Source organism: Copadichromis virginalis, linkage group LG20, assembly GCF_057382275.1.
Source record: "Copadichromis virginalis isolate Kocher_CV1m ecotype Utaka linkage group LG20, C_Virginalis_male_GT1.1, whole genome shotgun sequence".
In the NCBI taxonomy this organism is placed as follows: domain Eukaryota; kingdom Metazoa; phylum Chordata; class Actinopteri; order Cichliformes; family Cichlidae; genus Copadichromis; species Copadichromis virginalis.
In genome coordinates this window covers 27,044,428-27,060,576 of record NC_140637.1, presented here as the reverse complement: position 1 = coordinate 27,060,576, position 16,149 = coordinate 27,044,428, and the positions used below count along the sequence as shown (strand labels likewise).

At 40.0% G+C, this 16,149-nt stretch overlaps 1 protein-coding gene across 1 annotated transcript; it reads right to left on the bottom strand.

Annotated features, from left to right (window-relative positions):
• Positions 1-6,566: 6,566 nt before the first annotated feature.
• LOC146684974 (uncharacterized) lies at positions 6,567-15,372 on the bottom strand. The gene is made up of 4 exons (XM_085442984.1): positions 15,177-15,372; positions 9,234-9,248; positions 8,467-8,577; positions 6,567-7,225 (listed from the first exon to the last, which is right to left on the bottom strand). Exons 1-4 carry the CDS (start codon positions 15,370-15,372, stop codon positions 6,639-6,641), a joined length of 909 nt encoding a protein of 302 aa, XP_085299110.1. The 3' UTR covers positions 6,567-6,638.
• Between the last annotated feature and the right edge of the window lie 777 nt (positions 15,373-16,149).

The window sequence follows — 16,149 nt, the reverse complement described above, 5'->3', positions numbered from 1 at the left end:
TCGCACCACTCAGCCAGACGATCCACCTCCTCCCTGTAGGCGGCCTCATCATTGTCACTGATGAGGCCAATCACCGTGGTGTCATCTGCAAACTTAATGATGGTGTTGGAACCATCAGCAGGTCTGCAGTCCTGGGTGAAGAGGGAGTAGAGGAAAGGGCTCATCACACAGCCTTGTGGTACACCGGTGTTCATTGTGATTGTAGATGAACAGTGGTTATCCAGCCGGACATGTTGGGGGCGGTTGGTCAGGAAGTCCAGTAACCATTTGCAGATGAGGGAACTGATGTCCAGGTCTGTCAGTTTCCTCGTGAGTTGTGAGGGGTGGATTGTATTGAATGCTGAACTGAAGTCTATAAACAGCATTCTGGCGTAGGTGTTGTTGTTGTCCAGGTGTGAGAGGACAGAGTGCAGTGCGATGGAGACTGCATCCTCTCTGCTCCTGTTCTGGCGGTATGCGAATTGGTGGGGGTCCAGGGTGGGGGGGAGACAGGATTTGAAGTGTGCTAGGACCAGCTGCTCTAAGCACTTAGTGATGATGGGGGTGAGTGCTACTGGGCGGTAGTCATTGAGGCAAGAAGTGATAGGGTAAGCAGCAGGGTACACCCTGGTCAGCTTACCAGCCTATCACATAGAGACAAACAACCATTAGCATTCAGGTAATTTAGAATTACCAATTAACCTACACTGTAAAATGTAATATTGTGTTTAATTAAAAAGTATGCTGAACTCAATCTTTATCAATTTGTTATTAGAACTCAATTTAAATAAGTTACCAATACTTTTTATGCAAAAATGCTGATCAGCTCAATTTATTTGAGTTTTCTTAACTTAGAAAAACGAAGTAAACTGGAAATGTTGCTCGTCAGTGCGGAAGGATGAAAGATGTGTTTTGAAAATGCCACGTCACTACCATCCTCCTCCCTCGCACAGATCAGTCCGCATGTTTGCGGTGCCAGCATTTTTTTTCCGGAATATGTTGAGCAAACCTGGAGAAGCTACAGCTCAAGAGATTATTGTTGTCATTGCTGTGGATCTTTACCTGATACACTGACTTGGTGAGTAAATGTTTACTATTATTTAAACTGATTTTGTGGCTTCTGTTAGTTTAGCATGAGGTTTATAATATGGCTAGCTAGTTAGTGTTAGCCTAGCGTTGCTGCTGCTGCTGCTGGGCTCATGTTACTTAAAAAACTAACACCACAGCCTTAAAAACCTTATAAAAATATGTGAAATGTGTGAAATTCTCTGTTGATTGTTTCAAATAAAAAAATGAGATAAGAGCCCAGACAAAAGTTTCGGGAGGTGCAACCATTAGGGGTGGGGTGTGGGGGGTATTTTCAATCGTAGCCATAACTAACTAACCTGAGTAGCAAAATACCGCAGGGGGGTTGAAAACCATACTCCAGGAGTTAGCTGTGCTCGCACGCTCTATTGAGCCTTGACCTCCTGGTCAGCTGGTGGTCAGCTTGTTTTAGTTCAAAGGTTTTATGGTTTTTCCTATAATACCTGGTGGTGTAGTCGGTGATTTTTTGTCAGTTCAGCCTTATATATTATGTTTAACCCGAGTGACCACCCGGTCAGCTGGTGGGTAACAGGCATCTCCGAAAACATTAGAGCACTTATGCAAATATGTGATGTCTTGATGAATCGAGCAGGTATTTTAAGTTTACACAGCACCATTCTCGCATGAAAATATCTTAAAAGTTTATTTTTTGACCCAGAAAGAGTAATATTTCAAACTCCGCCACTCTGTATTCTTCCGCCACTGCCTCGTTTGAGTTTTGGATGAAATGGATTCTGGGATATTGCATTTCGTCATTTCGAGCTGATTGGAGATCAAAACAGCCAATCAGATTTTTTTGCATCCAAGTCTGTGATTGGCTGGTTTTGTGGCACAAATATACAGAAAGAGTTGGCGCAGACGGGCAGAAATGTTGAGAGCGCAAGCAACACATTGCGAGCAAGCACAAATGCAAAAACTGAGCGAGAGGGGCTGCTAGTGTGTGTGTGTGTGTGGATAATAGCAAACACTGAAATACATCTTTTGCATGCAGCAATGAATTTTGTTCACTCAAATTTAGCTTTTCTTCGCTCAAAATAAAATTTCTCCTCAAAATGCAACACTTGCACCTGCAAATTTTTTTTTTACGTGCGCTCAATTTTTTTTTACGTGCGCTCAGAATAGTGGCACAAAAATAATGCCATAATGGTATGGTGTTCTGGGGGTTCAAATAGTGGGTTCGCATGCGCTTGGAAAGGTCACGTGAACTGCATTATTTTTGTTTGTGTTTTTTTTGTTACTGTGAAACACTTTAGGCTGTCTGGAAGTGGCCATAAATTTGTGTATACATATATGTATTGTAGGAATACAGCTGGAAATAAGCTGAGGAAAAATGAGTGTTTTGGGGAAAGAAATGATAAAGGGATGACTATTATGCCTAGTGGGAGGGGCAATGGGATATAAAGGGAGGCCGTCAGGGCCTACCTGGGCTTTCTGTGAGATGTTACAGTGAGGGTAACTTGAAGACTGGCTCAGCTGCTTGTGTTTTGTATATAGATGTTTGTTTTGTTTTGAATTAAGTTAGTTGTTTATTTTCTTTGTAAATAATCTTTTGTGCACCTGGGATGCCGGCAGAATAAACTATCCACACTGAACGCTTCCTGACTATGCCTGCATTTCTTCAGGACCCCGCGACAAAAGTTTCTTCAACTGTAATGAGTTTTAAGGTCACATTAGGCTGGTCCCAAGCCTGTATATATGTAGACGGTTGCACGAGGAACGGTGTCCAGCATTAAAACAGCATTCACCAAATCAAACATGCAGATCATCAAAAATAAGATTTCCATACTGGATTGATCTGGGTCTAGGGTAACAATAATCTTGGTCCAGGATTATTGTTAACTCTTGGTCAAAGACAAATGAAGAGGAGAGGGGGAAGGGGGTAAATGGATTGATTCGTACGTAGCACTTTTCTTCTCTCCCAGAGCACTCAAAGCACTTTATACATGTATACCTGTTTCATTCACACCCATTCATCCAAGCACTTTCTTCTATACTTAAGGGCTTACTAGCTACTAATCACAGAAATTGACAAAGGACAGACACAATATAAGCACACAACCACAAAATCAAATTAAAACAGGAAATATTAAGGCACAGGCTAAGTCACACAACAACGGAGGAGACACACATGGCGGACTCGGTAGAACATACACAAAACAAAATACTGACAGGGGAGACTCGGAGTAATAACATGAGGGGAATATGTAAACCGACAGAGTTTACATATTGTATTTTTTAGACAGAGGGAGACAGGCATAACTTAGGAGACATAAGCAGAGGACATGAAAGATTCATACAGGAAATGGGGAATGAGACATCAACAAGAAAACACAGATCATAAGAATAACTACACTTAAAATCTAACCAGGACTGAACTCCATACTAACTGTAAACACTAGATCTTAAAAATTTACCCCAAACAGCAAAAAGAAATAAAAAATACAAAAAAACAAACAAAAAAACACTCAAAATGCTGGGTCAACATCTCAGCACCCTGATAATTAATGCATGGTGTATGTATCCCATATTTCAATAATCCCATGTTTACTTACTTCAATTACTTGAATTTGCTTGGGTTATAAGAAATGCTCCTATGGTGTGTCCACTGTGGCTAAGAGGAATAATGATCAGAAGGATATAAGGACCAAATAAGGACTGAAAGATAGCTCGAAGATGTGAAACAAATGATAAGACACCCAACAGGAAAAGGGTGTGTCAGTAATTTGAGCTAGTGGCAGTTAGAAGGCTTTCAGTTCAATTTTGAGACACAAACCTATCAAAGAGAAAGCAAGAAAAGGAAATTAGTACAGTAGGTGAGAATTAACAACGTTGTGCAGCTGAAGGTGTTTTTTACTCCATGTTTAGCAGTCGTCTTTTTATTTAAATAGTTTGAATTGGTTTAGTAGATGGAAGGTACAGTTTGTTTGTTTTTTGTGATCAATACATTTTTATTAATAAATTTACAAAACAGCTTTGTCCTTATTAAAGTTTCATAGCACTCAAATAAATAGTGAAATAGAGTAAAGCTCTGTGACAAGATGTATCCAGTTGTAAAGTCTGACGTCACTAGCCGTGTCTGGACCTAAACTCCGCTGCAGGTCCATATATCAAACGATCACTATGGCATTACTGAGAGTTGAAAACTGTCTAAAGTCTTTCATCTTTAATAAAATGATCAGCGTTCTGCTCTAACAGGTGTAACAATTGAGTTTAACATCCAGGCATCCATGAAAACGGAATTTATGACATTTAACGGAGTTAGAAGTTAGCAGGAAGTTAGCTCGCTAGCTTCTATCTAAATACAATATAGCATGTCCTGACTGCGGGGTTTTGGAAACAAATTAAAACGTACAGCTCTGTTATCACTTCCAACATAAATGACAGAAAGCTAAACAGCAGTGACGTTTGTAGGGTTACTGAAGTTTGGCTAGCTGGTATATAATGATGTGCTACATGACCGCTAGCGACACAGCTATGTTAGCATAATATAAACAAGCTAACTTTTTTTCCACTCGATAAAAGTTAACGTGAGTGTTCTCAGTGGTCAGGAACAAATGTAATCGCATGGCAGGATGCTGTAAAAGGACCAAACTTCAGCCAGGAGAACAACTGAGATAATCCATCCACAATACGAGGTTAGTCATTCATATACTGATGCATGGGCTGGGTTGTAGTTACATCCCAAGGTTTTAAAAACTGAGCTTAAATAAATGATTAGCGGTAATAAAAGCCGAGGGAGGTCAACAGTGATCACTGACTGTTTTAGGATCTTTTTGAGATTAAATAGAAGAAAATACATAACATTAAACATGTTAACAACACAAAAGAGTAGTAATATAATGGTACTTTATTTTGCCTCCCCCTTCACCGCCCACACCCACACTTCCCCTTTCCCCCCTCACAACTTCCCCTTTCCCTAATATAATGGCACTTTTTTTTTGCACAGGCTAATAGCTTTTAAACAGAATACCACAAACAACATGTATCCCTTTAGAAATAAACTGTGATACTTCTAAAAGCACATATTCACACCTAGTCACACTAGCACTGTATCAACCCCAATGTTCCTTTAATGCAACTAGCCCTATAATTATCTACTAGTCACAAACACACTGCAACAGTAAGACTTGTTGATTACACATAGATGATTTAACTACTTTAGGGGCATTTTACTTTTTTCTTTAGCGCTCCGAAAAGACACAGAGGCTAATAGTTTTAAATAGAGTACCACAAACAACAACAGGTATTCCTTTAGAAATAAACTTTTCTTGTGATACTTCTAAAACCACATATTCACACCTAGTCACACTCTGTAACAGTTAGACAGAGTGGGTTACAGGTAGGGCCCCAACAGTCAGCAAAAGAAGTCATAAAACAATAAAAGAGGCTCCCTTATCAAGACCATCCCAGCACACACATCCCAACTGTAGTTCCATAGTTTCCACATTTTTTAATTACAAACAGTTCCATTATCTTATCTTATCATGTCAGACGTCAACTGAAACCATGTCCAACTGAACCTCCAAAGGTTTTTCACATTTTCTTACACCCCACACCTTTATCTCTACAGGCAGACAATTACACCTCCTACTGACTAACTGAACCACCATAGTTTTTCCACCTTTCTCTTTACAACCTGCTCTTTATATCTGCATCTCAGAGCCCAACTGAAACCAAGTCCACCTATATAAAAACACCCCATCAGACACACAGTATTTTCCTCAGCACTTCACAACTGCCGCAAGGTATATCGTTTTAACTTTTTATTTTTTCAGATCTCAGACACAGCGGTGGGAGGTAGTTAGCACACAATTTGGCCATGTAAAAAACATCGATTGTTTGGAACACATCAGCAGAGAGGTAGAATTCATAGCTGTTCATAAGAGTTCAACTTAATCAAACCTCATTTTACGGATCTAAGTGGCTCCTCATCACTAGCCAATTCACCATTTTATTTAAATATCTGAATTTTCGGAATGAGGATCCAAGCGGGACACAGAGGCTGCTAGTTTTAACACACCAGAATGCAAATATAAATAAAAGCCTCACTATCCTGAGAGCCTAGCTGCAGCGACACCTTTCTTTCACACGGATTCCTGGATGTGCGTTGGAGCCGACTTTGCTACCCACACAGAGCGTTTCTGACAGTCGGGCGCTGCTTATACAATAGAGAAAAGCAACAATACAGTGTGTTTCTCAAATGTATGCATGGAGAGCAACTTGGGGTTAGTATATTGCCCAAGTTGCATGGAGACTAGAGCAGCAAGGGATCAATCCCACCAACCTTCCGATCAGGTTGTATGTGGCGAAGCGACTCCTGTCAGATGACACACAGGTGTATCCGTTAGAAGTGATTTCAACATATAAAAGAGGCATACAGGTTGAATATGCAAAACAGTGAGGAAAGGAGGACAATTAATTACACAAAATAATGTTTCTCTCTTGCACAGTGTCATCACTTAATCAATCACTCAATCAATGAATAAATAGTTATTGTATTTATTTATTAGTTTGTAATCAGTGTCACCAAGAAACCATAAAAACACGACAGTTTCTTAGTATAAAGCCGACATCTATACAAGGTTAAGTTCAAAACCGTTGCCTAACAGGGAAATCCTCAGTGTAGGACCAATAGTGAAACCAGTTCCTAGAACTTGTGCTTCTAGACCCCTGGCACCAATTCCAACTCCTGTATCTACTGCCAGGCCGACTTTAGCTTTCAATGGACCAGCAGAGGCTGAAGCACTGGCTACTTCTGCTCTGGCAAAAGCTCGTGCACTGAGAGAAGATAGAGAAGCTCCGGCTCCTGCACTGGCATTTGGACCTTTGGCTTCCGCGTCAAAAACGCTCCACTCAGCACGAGCGTAGCCCACTCCTGCAGCAGCATACACTCCTGCCTTTGGAACACGCTTTCCAGGTTTGTCCTCAAATCCATCTGCAAATGCATCTGCTCCTGCGTAGGTACCAGCAGCAAAAGCTTTACCGGGCCGATCAAAGGTGTCGATCATCCCCACTAACCCAGCCAAATCAGTAGTAATTTCTCCACCTCCTTGCAGAACTGCATGTGCTGCAAATAAAGAGAAAAGAGAAAAGTGTCGATCACCTCCAGTCTGCCAAATAACCCAACTGATAGAGGCGAGGCTGCCGGACACTGGCAGCACTGTGTTTATGTTATGCTAACCATAGCTGTGTAGCTAGCCACCACATAGCACATCATTATATACCAGCTAGCCCAACTTCAGCAACCCTACATACGTCACTGCTGTTTAGTTTTCTGTCTTCATTTATGCTGGAAGTGATAGCAGAGCTGTATGTTTTCATTTTTGCAGTGGCGGTTAAGCGGCCAGATTTTTGGCTTCACGACCCTCCTTCGCGGTTTGTGCAAGTCGAAGCTCAGTTTGCTCTTTGGGGTGTTTCAGCCGATGACACAAAATACCATCATGTGGTGGCCTTGCTGGATCCGCTGTCCACCTGCCGTGTGATGACCCTACTCCGGGATACCCCCACCCGGAGATACCCCCACCCCCATCCTTCAGCTGTGTGAAGGACCAAAAAGCTCTCCAGAGAGTGATCCGTACAGCAGAACGCTGCTGCAGGATTGCTCTCCCCCCGCTTCAGGACACCTACACCAGGAGATGCCGGACTAGAGCAGCGCAGATACTGAAGGACCCGTCCCATCCTGGCAACAAACTGTTCCAACTTCTGCAATCTGGTAGAAGGTTCCGCATCTTCCGGGCAAGGACAGAGAGACTCAAGAGGAGCTTCTATCCCCAAGCCATCCGTGCCCTAAACACACACACCCGCCCGCTCACATCATCTATAATTGACTGAGACAGGACTCTTCCAGACACTAAACCAAGGCACAATGTACATTTCAAATTCCTTTAATTTTAAACATGTTTATATTGTCTATCCTGTAAAATAGTCAGATGTCTATTCATATTAATGTACAGAATTCACCTGCTTGCTGCTACTACTGCACATTCGCCCAATGTATATACTATATATATATATATATAATGTTCTTCCTCTACACCCCCCCCCCAATTTCTTTGCACATGTTGAGGAGCGTGTCAGGCTACATTTCACTGTGTGTTATACTTGTATAACTATGCATGTGACAAATAAAGAACCTTGAACCCAAGGTAAATACACCACTCTGAAGGCACTGCTGCGGCACTACTCCCTCTCTGATGCAGAGCGGGCTGAGAAACTCCTCTCTCACTCAGGCCTGGGTGATGGTACCGCTCTCGAGTTCATGGAGAGCATGCTGTCCTTGCCAGGAATGGATAATGGCGGATTCCTCTTCACTCACCTCTTCCTTCAACAGTTGCTGGCTCTAATGCCAGCTGGCCTTGCCAACTTCCTGCTGCTGGCCGCGAAGGATTACCACTCACTCACAGAAGAACCGGATCACATTCTCCCGGCTACTAGGAGCTTCGGCATCCGATGGCATCTCCCGCGTCCCCACCAAATCTCCCAGGGGCCACCGACTCATTGATTGGTTGTTCCCTTGGGTGGGGGGATCCCGGATGAGGGTCATCACACGACGAGTGGACAGCGGATCCAGCAAGGCCACCACATGATGGTACTTCGTGTCATCGGTTGTTGTTATTCAGCCTGGTTCTATGTGCCCCTTTTTTAACTTTGAGACCCCGCCCCTTCAAACATCTTTGCATGGCCCTACGCCTGTCTAACCTAACCCCACTAACTCCATGTCTTTGGACTGTGGGAGGAAACTGGAGTACCCAGTGAGAACCCACACAAATGCTAGGTAAACATGAAAACTCCACACAGAAAGACCCCGCTGGTGGAGTCGAACTCACGACCTTCTTGCTGTGAGGCAACAGTGCCACTGTGCTAACCCATATTAATATTAATTAAATAATAATAATAATAAAAAAACAAGTACTCTAGTAGGTTATTTACTTAAGTATTTCATTGAAGTACTATTCTTGTATGGGTATAATTAATGTAATTATACCTTGTACACGTTATACATGTAACTTGTACTCCTCTGAAACAGCTTCTGTACTTTGTGTTTTCTTCTTGTGTCTCTCTAGTCCTATTTTCTCTCTTCTCTTCCTCCTCACCCTCAACCTTATCACTATTTTAGTTTTAAAAGATATTCTCAAAATGCTGTTGCACTGCCACATTACATTACTTACCCTCAGCATCCATATCTGAAAAAAAGAGAAATTTCATTAGCTTAAATATTGTATTTTCAAAATTCCAAAAGCTCGTCAGATTCATGCTTTGCCTGATCTAACCTCAAACAATCCCAACAAATTTATATGTAAATACGGTCAGGTCCATATATATATTATGGCAGTCCTGGCGTTCCATACACACACACACACATATATATATACACATGTGTGTATATATATATATATATATATATATATATATATATATATATATATAACTGGACCACAAAACGAGAGATCCAGAGAACCTGACAAAGGACAGACACAATATAAGCACACAACCACAAAATCAAATTAAAACAGGAAATATTAAGGCACAGGCTAAGTCACACAACAACGGAGGAGACACACATGGCGGACTCGGTAGAACATACACAAAACAAAATACTGACAGGGGAGACTCGGAGTAATAACATGAGGGGAATATGTAAACCGACAGAGTTTACATATTGTATTTTTTAGACAGAGGGAGACAGGCATAACTTAGGAGACATAAGCAGAGGACATGAAAGATTCATACAGGAAATGGGGAATGAGACATCAACAAGAAAACACAGATCATAAGAATAACTACACTTAAAATCTAACCAGGACTGAACTCCATACTAACTGTAAACACTAGATCTTAAAAATTTACCCCAAACAGCAAAAAGAAATAAAAAATACAAAAAAACAAACAAAAAAACACTCAAAATGCTGGGTCAACATCTCAGCACCCTGATAATTAATGCATGGTGTATGTATCCCATATTTCAATAATCCCATGTTTACTTACTTCAATTACTTGAATTTGCTTGGGTTATAAGAAATGCTCCTATGGTGTGTCCACTGTGGCTAAGAGGAATAATGATCAGAAGGATATAAGGACCAAATAAGGACTGAAAGATAGCTCGAAGATGTGAAACAAATGATAAGACACCCAACAGGAAAAGGGTGTGTCAGTAATTTGAGCTAGTGGCAGTTAGAAGGCTTTCAGTTCAATTTTGAGACACAAACCTATCAAAGAGAAAGCAAGAAAAGGAAATTAGTACAGTAGGTGAGAATTAACAACGTTGTGCAGCTGAAGGTATTTTTTACTCCATGTTTAGCAGTCGTCTTTTTATTTAAATAGTTTGAATTGGTTTAGTAGATGGAAGGTACAGTTTGTTTGTTTTTTGTGATCAATACATTTTTATTAATAAATTTACAAAACAGCTTTGTCCTTATTAAAGTTTCATAGCACTCAAATAAATAGTGAAATAGAGTAAAGCTCTGTGACAAGATGTATCCAGTTGTAAAGTCTGACGTCACTAGCCGTGTCTGGACCTAAACTCCGCTGCAGGTCCATATATCAAACGATCACTATGGCATTACTGAGAGTTGAAAACTGTCTAAAGTCTTTCATCTTTAATAAAATGATCAGCGTTCTGCTCTAACAGGTGTAACAATTGAGTTTAACATCCAGGCATCCATGAAAACGGAATTTATGACATTTAACGGAGTTAGAAGTTAGCAGGAAGTTAGCTCGCTAGCTTCTATCTAAATACAATATAGCATGTCCTGACTGCGGGGTTTTGGAAACAAATTAAAACGTACAGCTCTGTTATCACTTCCAACATAAATGACAGAAAGCTAAACAGCAGTGACGTTTGTAGGGTTACTGAAGTTTGGCTAGCTGGTATATAATGATGTGCTACATGACCGCTAGCGACACAGCTATGTTAGCATAATATAAACAAGCTAACTTTTTTTCCACTCGATAAAAGTTAACGTGAGTGTTCTCAGTGGTCAGGAACAAATGTAATCGCATGGCAGGATGCTGTAAAAGGACCAAACTTCAGCCAGGAGAACAACTGAGATAATCCATCCACAATACGAGGTTAGTCATTCATATACTGATGCATGGGCTGGGTTGTAGTTACATCCCAAGGTTTTAAAAACTGAGCTTAAATAAATGATTAGCGGTAATAAAAGCCGAGGGAGGTCAACAGTGATCACTGACTGTTTTAGGATCTTTTTGAGATTAAATAGAAGAAAATACATAACATTAAACATGTTAACAACACAAAAGAGTAGTAATATAATGGTACTTTATTTTGCCTCCCCCTTCACCGCCCACACCCACACTTCCCCTTTCCCCCCTCACAACTTCCCCTTTCCCTAATATAATGGCACTTTTTTTTGCACAGGCTAATAGTTTTTAAACAGAATACCACAAACAACATGTATCCCTTTAGAAATAAACTGTGATACTTCTAAAAGCACATATTCACACCTAGTCACACTAGCACTGTATCAACCCCAATGTTCCTTTAATGCAACTAGCCCTATAATTATCTACTAGTCACAAACACACTGCAACAGTAAGACTTGTTGATTACACATAGATGATTTAACTACTTTAGGGGCATTTTACTTTTTTCTTTAGCGCTCCGAAAAGACACAGAGGCTAATAGTTTTAAATAGAGTACCACAAACAACAACAGGTATTCCTTTAGAAATAAACTTTTCTTGTGATACTTCTAAAACCACATATTCACACCTAGTCACACTCTGTAACAGTTAGACAGAGTGGGTTACAGGTAGGGCCCCAACAGTCAGCAAAAGAAGTCATAAAACAATAAAAGAGGCTCCCTTATCAAGACCATCCCAGCACACACATCCCAACTGTAGTTCCATAGTTTCCACATTTTTTAATTACAAACAGTTCCATTATCTTATCTTATCATGTCAGACGTCAACTGAAACCATGTCCAACTGAACCTCCAAAGGTTTTTCACATTTTCTTACACCCCACACCTTTATCTCTACAGGCAGACAATTACACCTCCTACTGACTAACTGAACCACCATAGTTTTTCCACCTTTCTCTTTACAACCTGCTCTTTATATCTGCATCTCAGAGCCCAACTGAAACCAAGTCCACCTATATAAAAACACCCCATCAGACACACAGTATTTTCCTCAGCACTTCACAACTGCCGCAAGGTATATCGTTTTAACTTTTTATTTTTTCAGATCTCAGACACAGCGGTGGGAGGTAGTTAGCACACAATTTGGCCATGTAAAAAACATCGATTGTTTGGAACACATCAGCAGAGAGGTAGAATTCATAGCTGTTCATAAGAGTTCAACTTAATCAAACCTCATTTTACGGATCTAAGTGGCTCCTCATCACTAGCCAATTCACCATTTTATTTAAATATCTGAATTTTCGGAATGAGGATCCAAGCGGGACACAGAGGCTGCTAGTTTTAACACACCAGAATGCAAATATAAATAAAAGCCTCACTATCCTGAGAGCCTAGCTGCAGCGACACCTTTCTTTCACACGGATTCCTGGATGTGCGTTGGAGCCGACTTTGCTACCCACACAGAGCGTTTCTGACAGTCGGGCGCTGCTTATACAATAGAGAAAAGCAACAATACAGTGTGTTTCTCTGCTCCAAGAAATCCGAGGGCCTTTCACAAGGTAAGCATGTCTGTTATACCCAGCGCATAAATGTCTGTATGTCAGCGCTGATTATTCAAACCCTGTTTAAAATGTGACACATATGTTGTCCGAAAACATTTCCTCTAAATTTGCAAAGTTACTGATTTAAAAAAATATATTTTCGAATTTTTAGTTGCATGTCAAACATATGATAGCTGATATGATAAATTCACAATGGTATAACTATGCTAAATAAAAGAGGCCCAAGCACCAAAGCACTCTAATGCAAGCCCCTAAACTGTATGTTGATAAGTACATGAAGTGTATCTCTACCTCTACAGCTGAAAACAGTTTGTATCTGCACTCTGAGAGTCTGCTGAATTGTTTTTAATACGACACTTGTTGACGAACCGCAGATGATGAAATCCTCTTTATTGTAGAAACTTTCCCTAAGCTATTGTTGCTCATACTTACTGAGTTCCCTAGCTACTTCCTTACTATGTCAGTAAACTTTTCGAAAAGGAAGCTGTTGTAGATTTAAAGAAACATCTTAATTGAAGCAAAGGCAAAAAATTGGAATGAATTTTATGTGACTGTTCATATTAAAGCCAACAACAAGTGAAAATCCAAAAACCGGTTCCAAGCCGTTGTATTAATGATCTCCCCCCTCTCTCTCTGTGTGAGTGTGTGTGCCCTCACAGAAGGAAGGTCACAGCAGGAGGTTTTCTCAAACGCATTACCAATCAGTTTATTTTTTACAAGAAGTGTAGCTCATACAATGGTATAAATGTATTCTTTGCGATACTTTATAAATATGAAACTCTAAAGATTTTGAGTTCAGGCACATTGTGAAACAAGAATCTAAATATTTGTGTCACAATGATTTCTATAAAAGCATGTTGTTTATGGGGATAATGCGACAAATCTTTTGTGCGTCCTATTAATGATTAATGGTAATTGAAGAGGAAGCTTGAACCCTGGCTCAGGACATTTTCATGACAAGTGTCAGCGCAGACATGTGCTAACGAGAGAATATGTTTTATCATCATAAAGACTGTGATATGAAGCATCGTTAAAGTGTCACTTCAGTAATGTTGACTCATGTTTTTTAATAATGACTTTAAAACACTAAACACTAATTTCTGTGGTTTATTTTAAGTTTACAGAATATAACACGTGGTAAGACGATGAGTTTTACTTCTCACTGACCGTGTTATGTGTATCTATTTATCATGTATGCTACTTTGCTCTGTGGACTGTAAAATGTTTCATTGTGTTCATAATGTCATAATAGTGTTATAATAGTATTATTGTGTTCATAATAGTCAACAGTGCAATAGACTCAATACTTGAAATGTGCAATTCACTTGTATTTTTATTTTTTATTCCTATTTATTCTATTTATCCCCTTTGTATATTTTATTTATATTTGTCTCTGTATTTATATGTGTGTGTGTGTGTGTGTGTGTGTGTGTGTGTGTGTATATATATATATATATAACAATTCTGTAACTGTAACTTCGGTCGTTGCTGTGCTTTTTTTTGGAAGTCGAATTTCCCAGAGGAACCCACCCGAGGGATTAATAAAGTTCTATCTTATCTTATCTTATCTTATAAAATAAACCAGACTTTCACTGTCTGCATCTTTTACTGTTTTTCTGCTTTTGTTCACTCCAAGTTTGACAAAACCTACAGATATCCAGAGTTAACTCACTAACAAATGTGGAGAAGTCTCAGCGTATTTAGCTGCTTTTTCCCTGAACACAACCAACTGAGAGAAACGCCTGTAGTCCTCACTTTGGTCATTTGAACGTTGAAGGAGATTTGTTCCATAGACACCTAATACTAGTGTTTCCTGCACTTATTCCAACACTACTATGTTCTATTTAAATCCAGATTCCTTTTATAGTTTGCAGTTTCTTTTCTAACACATTTGTAGATAAGTTTATTGCTGAACGATACAGTTAGCAGTCTTACTCACTCTCTAGGTTTTTGAAGTTTTGTGTTTAAGGGTTTAGTCTATCAAACCTTACCCTATTCTCCCCAGTATCACAACAGTATGACTCCCAAAGTACAGATCAGTAAACAACCAATGATTCTAAAGCCAGAACAGAAAGATACAGTTGGAAGATGAATGATTGCGTTTTTATGATGCGTAGTAAAACTACCCCTCTTCTTCTTCTCTGTGTTGTTGTTGTGTCTCTCTGTGTGTGTGTGTGTGTGTGTGTGTGTGAGTGTGTGCGTGCCTTTGAAGTCAAATAATACATTAGCCACATCTTCCCTGCTAGACCGAAGTGCAGCGTTTAACACCGTTGGCCATAACATTTTATTACAGCTATTATTAAATGGAGAGTCCTCTTCACACACTGAGGTTAATTATGAAGCTCCACAGGCTTCTGTGCAAAGATCAGTTCTGTTTACATTAAAACTGAGGTTATTGTAACGGGGCGTAAAAATCTTAGAAACACTGTGGCTAACAAGATCCTTACTCGGTCTGACCCGCAGCTCTTCCCGCTGGCGGTGCACCTCCGCCACCTGCTCTCGCTGGGCCACCTCTGGGCCAGCTCCTCCCTCTGGCTTGGTTGTAGGCCCGCCGTGCTGCGTCCTGGGTTTCGGCACCAGTGTGGTGTGAATAAGGCACGACGGGACCACAGATCTGCGATTTGAGCCATCTTTATTTAACATTTGCATCACACCACCCCAACCACCCCAACCCCTGAGTACCCGTGTTTTAACACGGCGGGCGTGACTGTGGATGCAGTGCAGGTGTGTCCACACGGCCGTGTCTCCCACTGAAAACACTATGTTCAGATGAACAGAATCAACTTTTGGAGACATTAACAATATTTCACACCAACCTGATGGGTTAAAAAAACAAAAAACAAAAAACAAACGAAACAAAGATAGCTACAGCTCTTAAGATCAAGAACAATACTTACTTTAAGCTGTATCACAATAGTAACCAAAGTCATTTTCAATGTAATATTATGGTATAGGTCAGGCAAGTTTTATAAAGACATAAAATAGGTGTTTAAAGGAAGCCTCTACGGTTATCCCTCTGACAAAACTATTTACAGCATAAAGGCTTCTAATTTTGGTAAAATGAAATAATCATAATCGAAATTAGAAAATAACAAAATTAATTTAATGTAATTACCAACATTATTAATTCAACACAACCCCAAAAAGGATTGCAACTTAGAAGGTCTATGTTAATCAGTAAATTAGAATTTTTATCTTGCAGCCATGGATTTAATCAAGTGGTGGTAAAAGGCCTGATGAATTACTTTTTGGAGTGTATACTGTTGTATTGACAATAAAGCTCTTGAATCCTGAATCTTAACTTGAAAACATCAGGCAATTGTGTTGAACACATGCAAGATGTTTACATAAAACGAAGAGATGGCCAGTCTCATTTTTTCAGTGTGCGTGTACTTTGTAGAGATGGCACGATACCACTTT